The sequence below is a fragment of the Echinops telfairi genome, unplaced genomic scaffold (genome assembly GCF_000313985.2).
Source record: "Echinops telfairi isolate 266 unplaced genomic scaffold, ASM31398v2 ScPeMD7_7424;HRSCAF=8462, whole genome shotgun sequence".
NCBI classification, from domain to species: Eukaryota; Metazoa; Chordata; class Mammalia; order Afrosoricida; family Tenrecidae; genus Echinops; species Echinops telfairi.
The window spans coordinates 81,392,207-81,401,607 of record NW_022111324.1 but is presented as its reverse complement, the minus strand read 5'-3'; the positions used below and the strand labels follow the sequence as shown (position 1 = coordinate 81,401,607).

The window sequence follows — 9,401 nt, the reverse complement described above, 5'->3', positions numbered from 1 at the left end:
TGGAAAGGGGGAACTGATTACAAGGATCTACATATAACCTCCTCCCTGGGGGATGGACAACAGAAAAGTGGGTGAATGAAAATTGAAAAATTAATTATAAAATTATATGAAAATATAGAGAGCCAATAACAAAAAGAAGGACATGGAAAAGAAGAAAGCAATAGGAAGAAGAAGAGAAAGTTAGTGGACATTCAGTACATCTCATGACCACTCAGGATATGAGAATTAAGACACGGTGATACTGGCCCAAGGAGGGAGAAACAAACCAATGGAACAAGTGAGGGAGTCTAGAAACACTCATTTGCTTATGCAAAATCAAGAAACATTAAAACTTTTTTAAATGTCCTGGTCCACTATATTATTTATGAAAGCAAGTAAATACTATTTTATTTAAACTTCCTGTGGTGGTATAAAATAATTCTCAAGAAAAGTAGGAAAACTTCTCTAAAATCTTACCTCCCCAAATGCTCCTCGACCAATCACCTTTAATATTTCAAAGTCTTCTCTATGTAATCGCATCTGTTTCACTTTAGAAGTAAATGGTTTAGCTGAAACAAAAGAGTAATGTCAATTACTTACTGAATAATGAAATGTTATGCAAATTGGGTATCAAGGTATTTCTTACTTGCAGAATAAATATTCTAATTACAATTAAAAATTAAGCTAGAAGAAAAATCTTTTGAATCTCATCAAACTATATTCAAAATAGATTCAATTTCAACAATAATATATTTCTTCAAGATGAGTTACATTTTGGTGAAAAAATATATTTTCTGAATAGCCAATAATATGAAATAATACAAAGCAGGAACACAAAGATGAGACTTGATTATTCTCATGTTAAACATTTTATGTATTTTATCACACAGATATATATTTTAACACAAAGGTCTAAGAAGTAAAAATGAATTTCATGGAGCCAAAGAGAATTTCAACAACTCGGATTTAGTAAATTAATATTTCTTGCATAATAATTTATTTATTCTTCTGCCTGTCTTTAACAAGAATCGACACCATATAAGGAGGTGGCAATAGCTGGTATTTTAGGGTAAGATAATTATCATTTAGTACCTTCCCTGTCAAGATGCTCCCAATCCCTAGGAAAGGCATATAAGTGTTTATGTGCCCCCTGTTTCCTGAGGCATAACTCTAATCCCTTGGAATGTCTGAAGTGATTTCACTAATTTAAGCACCATTTTATGATTTGTGCTAATGCGTGGGAGTTGACCAGACCAGTAAAACCACATAGTATCAATTAAACTCAGGAGGAACTGGTTAACCTATCAAGCATGCACAATGAGGGCTCAATTATGACTGGTTGATAAAAGCTATGAACATGAAGTCTCAGAGAGTTTCTTGGTTGACAAAGAGAGCCAGGGTGATGTGCCAAACCTCCATATCAAGAATCCGGGCCAAAATTCACCCATGCATGTCTTTCTTAAAGGCAATCCTGAGTTGTATCCTTTTGCCATAATAAACCTATAAATACATATAACCAATTAAAGATACAAATAAACACCTTATGCCTCAGAGGCAGCAGACAAGAACAAATCATATGAACAAACAGGATAAGTGGGCCTAAATAAGTGATCAAAATAAAGGGGTGGCAAATAATCCTGAAAAAAATAGTAATAGAACTACCTAATAAGGAATTCAAAAGGCATATATATAGGATCCTTAAACTGATGAAGTGAAACATAATAAGAATTCAGAAAAAAATACAAAAACAAAATGATGGAATAAACAGACATTAAGAAAGCACACAAAAATAATAATAGAAATTGAGGACACTCACAACAAAACCTCAGAAATAGATAACCCAATGGAAAGATAAGAAGTAGAACTAAAACAATGCAAGAAAGAATCAGCTAGATAGAGACCACTTAGAGGAGCCCTGGTGGTGCAGTGGTTAGTTGGGCTGTGTGGTAGTTACATAATTTCATGTCAACTTGATAAAGTGTATGGGTGGAGCCTAGCCTGTCAAAAAGGTCACGGACTGATGATGCCTCCTTGTAGGCATGGCCTTCTCATGAGGATTCTGGGAACTTCCTTTCTCTCTCTCCTCCCCCATTCCTGCTGCCAATCCACACAGCGACTTGCTGAAACCTGGGAGAGTCCCTCTCTCTTCTTTCACCCTCTGGTTAACAAACTGCATGGAGCCACGCTGAGACTTTTGAGAGCCCTGGAGATGCTTCTTCCAATCTTTCTTGGATCCACAAGACTTTGCACCCACTGACCTATGTATGATCTTTCTGTGTTTGGTATCATTGTATGTGCTGAGTGAGTCTGAAAAAGGATTTATGGACTAGTATTGGAGTTATGGGCTACTATCGGACTAATGGACTTGATCTAGAATGGGTTGAAATGTTCTCTTAATATACAATTATTCTTTGATATAAAGCTCTTTCTTATACATATGAGTGTCGCTGAATTTGTTTCTCTAGTCAACCTGGTCTAACAGGGGTGGCTAACCACAAGATCAGGAGTTTTAAACCACCAGGTGTTCCTCAGGAGGAGGAGGAAGCTTCCTACTCCTGTAAAGAGTTACAATCTCAGAAACCCACAGGTGAAGTTCTACCATGTCCTGTAAAGTCACTATTAGCCAGACTCGGCTCAGTGGCAGTGTATTAATCTATTTAAGACATAATGAGGAAAAAATAATGAAAACGCCCAAGAGTTATTTATGTGGGACACTACCAGTAATAATTTAAACCTAATTTAAATGTCAAAAGAGGAGGAAAGAGAAATTAAAAGTCACAGAGAATTTTTGAAACTTAACAGAAAACTTTCCTGGTCTCATGAAAAATGGAGTTTCTGTTCAAAAAGTTCAGTGGACCGCAAAATGGGTGGCCTAAAGAGAAAGTCACCACAACAGATAATCAATCTTTCTAAAACTAAATATAAAGAAAGAATTCTGAGAGCAGCTTGGGAAAAGGAATTATCACAACATAGGGATACCAAACAATATGACTAAGCACTCATTTCTCAGTGGAAACCATACTAGAGAAGTGTATGATGACATGTAAAAAATCTGAAAGAACTGCCATTGGAAACTGATTCTACTTGGTACAACAGACCTATGGAATGGTATGTGTATTAACTCCTAATTGATAATAAAATTAAAATAAATAATGAAAAGGAACAGGAGCATTAGAGGGAGGGGGAAAAAAGGACCACACGTCCAGTAAAAATGTCTTTTAAGCATGGTGGCAAAACTAGAACATTAAAGAAATTTGTAAAAAACAGACCGACCTTACAAGAAATATTGAGAGTCCTTTGGAAAGAGTACAATCCAGATTGGAAGGCACTCAAAACATATAGTAGTTGCAACAATGAACCACACACGTATCATGATCATAAAGATGGTACAGAAGCAAGCAACATTCTGGTCTGACATACAGGTACATATGTACGGTCATCATCAGTCAAAGCAAACTCTACAGCAACTAACAAGTCATCATTACTCACTGAAAAAAAGTATTTGAAAATAATCTTCTGAAAACAAATGACTAGTACTACATGAAAGTAACTTGATCCCTCCCCCCCTTGAAGCAAGACAGTAATCTTTTTATTTAAGTTTCCATAAATTGATTTAAAATCATAGCAGCCTTACAGAACAAGGCAGACTACTATTTCATCAAGTTTTCTGAGGCTGTGATCTTTTCAGAAGCAGACTGTCATTGCTCTCCCACAGAGCAGCTGTGGGGTTCAAACTGGTGATCCTTTTAGTTAGCAGCAGAGCACTTTCACCACTGCACCAGCACAGCTCCATTTCTATTTTCATCTTTTGTAAGAAGCACTGCTCACAAGCTGAGAGCTACTGTATTTTCCTCATGACTAGTTTAACTAAAACTGTACATATTGATAGGTCTCTATTGCTTCCGATTGCAACTCCTCTGACTGATTAACTCATTGTTAATCAGACCTATTAACTATTTAAACAGGCCAAAGGATGTAACTGGAGTAGATCCCATTAAAGGTTTTTATCATTTTAATCTTAATATACTCAATGTCTGCCTGGCTTCATCTTCAAGATATTGACAACCAAACAGGAAAATCTGCCATATTCCTTAGAATTACTCATTATCTACTCACATATTACCCAGATGTTGAAATTAATCAGCAAGAATGTTAAATCAACTATTAATAGATAAGCTTAAGGTTACCACTGCATGAATCTCAACAAAGAAAAACTGCTTTTTTTAAAAAGGAAGAAACTGAAAAATGCAAAACTAGAAAAATCATCTAAAATTAAAAATATATTATATATGCCTCATGCAAATGAAGATGACTGTGGAAAGAGCCCAGGAACATGAAAATAAAATCATATTAACAATCTAAAGAACAACTGAAAAGGATTTAAAAATCGTAGATCAGTACTAAAAAGTAATTAGCATCCCAAAAGAATGGAAAGGGGAAAAATCTGAAGCAATAATAGCCAAAAGATATCCAAATTTGGTAAAAGATTTAAGTTGACAGAATCGAGGTCAGTGATTCTTAAGGAAAATACTAAGAAAACCTCACAGAAGCACATTTAATCAAAATGTGAAAACCTAAAGATTTCAATCTTTACATTTAGAAATAAATATAAAAAAATATAATCTTCACATTTAGAAATAAAGCCACAATTTTTTCTAAGTGATCATTATTTTTGAAGTGTCTTAAATCTTTAGTCTTTCAAATATCATTTTCTAAATGATAAAGATTACCTTTTTACTTCTGCTACTTATTTTAAAAATAATAAATAAATATTAGTTTATATAATAGTTATTTGGATCAGATAACCAAATTAAGAAACCACCACTGGCTGTTTCTATTTAAAGCTTATCAATTATCCCAGTGAACAGCTTTTTAAAACTACTTCAAAATTAACTTTAGAATAACAGATTTCATAACAAATAAGCCACCAGAGAGATGCAAATCAAAATCACAATGAGACCATTGCATTAACATTAGGAGCCCTGGTGATGTAGTGTTTATGTGTTGGACTGCTAACCACAGGTCAGTAGTTTGAAACCACCCACTCTGACGAAGAAAGACAAGGCTTTCTAATCCAATAAAGAGTTATGGTCTTGGAAACCCACCGGGGCAGTTCTACCCTACCCTAGAGAGTCAATGAGTTTGGTTTTTTGTTTGTTTGTTGAGTGAGGATGGCTACAATTCAAAAACACAACAGAAAATTACAAATAGTAGCAACAATCTAAGGAAACCGGAACACTTAGCTATTGCTGGTGGAACTGCAAATACAATCACTGTGGAAAAGAGTGGTTAGTTCCCAAAAAAGTGCCTACCGTGTGGTTGCTATTATTAGGTACCTTCAAGTTGGTTCTGATTCATAGTGACCCTTGGTACAACAGAATGAAATACTGCCTGTACCTGTACCATCCTCACAAATGCCATGTTTCAGTCGACTGTTGCAGCCACTAGATCAATCCAACTCAAGGGTGTCCCAGTTTTTTCGTTGCCCTATTCTTTGACAAGAAAGATGTCCTTTCCCAGAGACCAGTCCCTCCCGACAAGGTGTCCAAAGTACCTGAGAGGAATTCTTACCATCCTCATTATTAGGGAGCATTCTGGCTGTACTTCTTCCAAAACAGATGTATTTGGGGTTTTTGGCAGTATTTTCAGCACCATGATACAAATATATCAGTTCTTCTCTGGTCTTCCTTATTCATTATTCAACTTTCACATGCATAGATGAGTGAAAATGCCATTGCTTGAGGAGTTACGTTCACCTTAGTCCTCAAAGTGACATCCTTGCTCTTCAGCACTGTAATGAGGTCTTGTGCAGCAGATTCACAAAATGAACTATGTTGATGATTTCTTGGCTGCTGCTTCCATGAGTGTTGATTGTAGATGCAAGGAAAATTAAAACCTTGGCAAACCTCATTTTTTCCCCCCACTAATCACGATGTTTTCTATTGATCCAATTGTGAAGGTTTTTATTTTATTTAAATTGTGCTGTAATCCACACTGAAGGCTATAGTCCTTAGTCTTGATCAATAAATGTTTCAAGTCCTCCTGACTTTAGGCAAGCAAGAATATGTCATCTGTATACTGTAGTCTATTTATTTATGAGTCTTCAATCTCGAAGCTATATTCTTCTTTATACAGTACAATTTCTTGGATTATTTGCTCAACATATAGCCTGAATGAGTATAGTGAAAAGATACCATCCTTATGCATACCTTTCCTCATTTTAAATTGTTCTGTTTAAATGGCTGCCTCATGGCCTATGTACAGGATCCATATGAGAACAAAGTGTTCTAGAATTCCAATTTTTCTCAATGCTATCTATAGTTTATTATGATCCACAAAGTTGAATGCCTTTGCATAGTCAGTAAAACACAAGTACACATCTTTCTGGTATTCTCAGCTTTCAGCCAAGATTTCTTTAATATCAGCAGTGAGAGATACTTCTTCTGAATGGGCTTAAATTTCTAGGCTCCCTGTTGATGTAGTGTTACAACTATTTTTTAATGATCTTCAGCAAAATTATACTTGAATGTGTTATTACTAATATTGTTCAAAATGTTTCACATTCTCTTTGGGATGAGCACAAATATGAATCTCTTCCCATCTAATGGACAAGTAACCCTCTTTCAAATTTCTTAGCATTCGACTAGTGATTATTTTCAGAGCTGTTATCAATTTGGGGGGGAAATATTTCAATTGGTATTCTGTCCATTTATGGAACCTTGTCCTTTGCTAATGCTTTCAGTGCAATTTTAACTTCTTCCTTAAATACCATTGGTTCTTGACTACATGCTACCTCTTGAATGGTTGGGTATTGAACAGTTCTTTTTACTACAACGACCCCTTTGCAATTATTCAATCCTATTCCCATGCTTCTTATATCATTCAATATTTTGCCCATAGAATTCTTCAATATTGCAATTCTTGGTCTTTGCATATGCTTTACTTTATCTTTACAAGCTGCCCTTAGAAATTTTTTGTTCAACTCTTTGTTTCTTCCATTTGCTTTAGTTACTCTACATTCAACAGCAAGTTTCATAGTCTCTTCTAATATCCACTTTTGTCCTTTCTTTTCTATCCTTTCAATAAGCTTTTGCTTTCTTCAAGTATATTCTTGATATCATCCCACAACTCATCTTGTGTCTAATGCAGCAAATACATTCTTGAAATATTCTCTAAATTCAGATGGTCCTATTTGGCTCTCATGTATTTGTTACAATTTTCAGCTTTAACCTGAACTTGTATATGAGCAATAGGTAGTTAACTTTATAGTCAGCAGTCAATTTGATTCCTGTGCATTACATCTCATGAAGTTCAGGTGTATAATCATTTATGATATAAAAATTCTAATTAGTAATATAAATAAATAAGAAATAATTCTTAAATGTCTATTAAGTACCAAAGTTATACAAAGATACTTCAAACATTCATGAAAAAATTCCATTATTTTTTCATTCCATTTTTAAAGAACTTTTGAAAGCCCTTCACATTGCCAGATAACAATGCCTCCTGAGACATCTCCCAAGGTATTCCCTCTCCATTTTCTGAAAATCACCCTGTGATTCTCAGGAATGGATTAAGTATATATTGTGGGGACAGACTTTATTGCCCAAAGCTAAGTGGACCAGTCAGTGTAGGCACTTGACCTACAGCCAGAAAACTGGAGGGGGGAGGGGAATGCAATTAAGTTTATTCTAACTCACAGTAATGACTTAAGTGGGGCAATAAAATAATCTTAGAGTGAACTGAAAATTAGTCTGCAGATGGCTACAAGCAGTAGCATATAAACTCAGTAGGGTTTGAGAAAGCATTTCACCATGTGGCTAAAGCAAAAGAGAAAAATAATTCTGCAAATTTATGAGAGAAAGAAGCCATATGACAAAGGAAATGTTCTGAAAGCTCCATCTTTTAGGTTCCAGTCCATATTCCTGATATTTGGTTTCACTGCACTGGATTACTTGCTGTGGTGCTACTCATAGTGCTGGTAACTCCCACCAAATAACTGAGTGGAAACATGCAAATAGGGTGTGTGGGACTCCAATGAGGTGATTGGTTAATTTTGCCATCCAACTAGATATAAAATACACCACCTGGAAAGCAAGAACTGGAAATCTCACACCCATCAAGAAAGAAAAGCCTAAACATTAAGTTAACATCTTCTCATTACTACAATAAACTTTGGATTTAAATCATAAAGTGTTAACGAGAGGAACAAAGCAGTTGTAGCAGCTGTATTCCAAAGATGAAATAATTTTTTCATACGGAAAATTCAAGAATTTTAGTTCAGATAATACAATGAATTGAAGATTAATATAATTGAAGAATTTTAGTTCAGATAATGTAATGATTAAAAGTAAAAGATCTGATATGAAACAGCCTTTAGTTAGTCCTGATTGACCTTTACTGACCTATGCAACCTTGAAAAATAATTTAAATCCAGAAAGGCTTAGTTCCATCATCCGTATAGGCATCTTTAGCTCATAACCCTGTTAGGGTAATGAAGATTAAAGAAAATAACCTATGCAAAATAATAAGTAAAGTACTTGGACATAAAAATGATTTTTTAATTATTAGCTTACCATAAATATATGGAAAACTGATTTTTAACAAGTCCATCAATAAGGAAAGAATATTCTTGTAAGCCAATTTACTTCATTTAGTGTATAGTTAGCCTAACTCACATCAGCCTTGCCAGGCTTCCCTTGTACCCTACTACAGTCCCTTTGGAATTTTTATAACTTGCTGAATTACTCAGAGGCAAACTTAATGCTTCCTGAAGAAGTATCCAGATAACTCAGAATCATTTCAAGAAGCTAATTCCTACTATCTGGTTAGTCAACAGAGACATCTTGAGACTTGCCTAAGACTTTTCCTACTATCTGGTTAGTCAACAGAGACATCTTGAGACTTGCCTAAGACTTAAACCACCTGGTAGTTCTGTCTGCTTGCTCACAGTCAACAGTTGTTTCCCATGATTGTCCTGAAACCTAAGTTAATGTAAAATATCTGTATGTGATTTCCACAAAGTGTGAATGCCAACGTTAAAAATATATAGCCTCTGTATTTTGATTTCAAAGTGATAACCTGTGTTGCTGTTAGAATCTTCGCTAGTACCACCTTCGAAGAAATCTCTCTTTTTCTGTCTAACTTAAAGTTAGTAAATTAGATTTGCTGCTCCAGAGCATGCACCTTTATTAGTGGTAAGTCTCTTCAACAAATTTAGTGTCAGAACTAAATCTTTCACGTGCAATAGCATTTGGGCCTATACTTCATACCATATAGAAAAATTAACTCAAAATGGATCAGTGACCTAATATAAGAATTAAAATCATAAAACAGGTAGAATAAAACATAAGGACAAGCTTGAAAACCTTGTTTGAGGCAATGGACTCTTACATATAATACAGAAGAGTAAAAATTAAATT

At 34.9% G+C, this 9,401-nt stretch overlaps 1 protein-coding gene across 4 annotated transcripts in view; it reads right to left on the bottom strand.

Annotated features, from left to right (window-relative positions):
• The window catches only part of CDC42BPA (CDC42 binding protein kinase alpha), a 303,883-nt gene that overhangs the window by 251,062 nt on the left and 43,420 nt on the right, over window positions 1-9,401 (bottom strand). For all 4 annotated transcript variants that reach the window (XM_045297994.1, XM_030887740.2, XM_004699965.3 and 1 more), the window contains exon 2: window positions 457-548. In XM_045297994.1, the coding sequence (XP_045153929.1) occupies window positions 457-548 (92 nt within the window). The remainder of the gene's footprint in view (window positions 1-456; window positions 549-9,401) is intronic.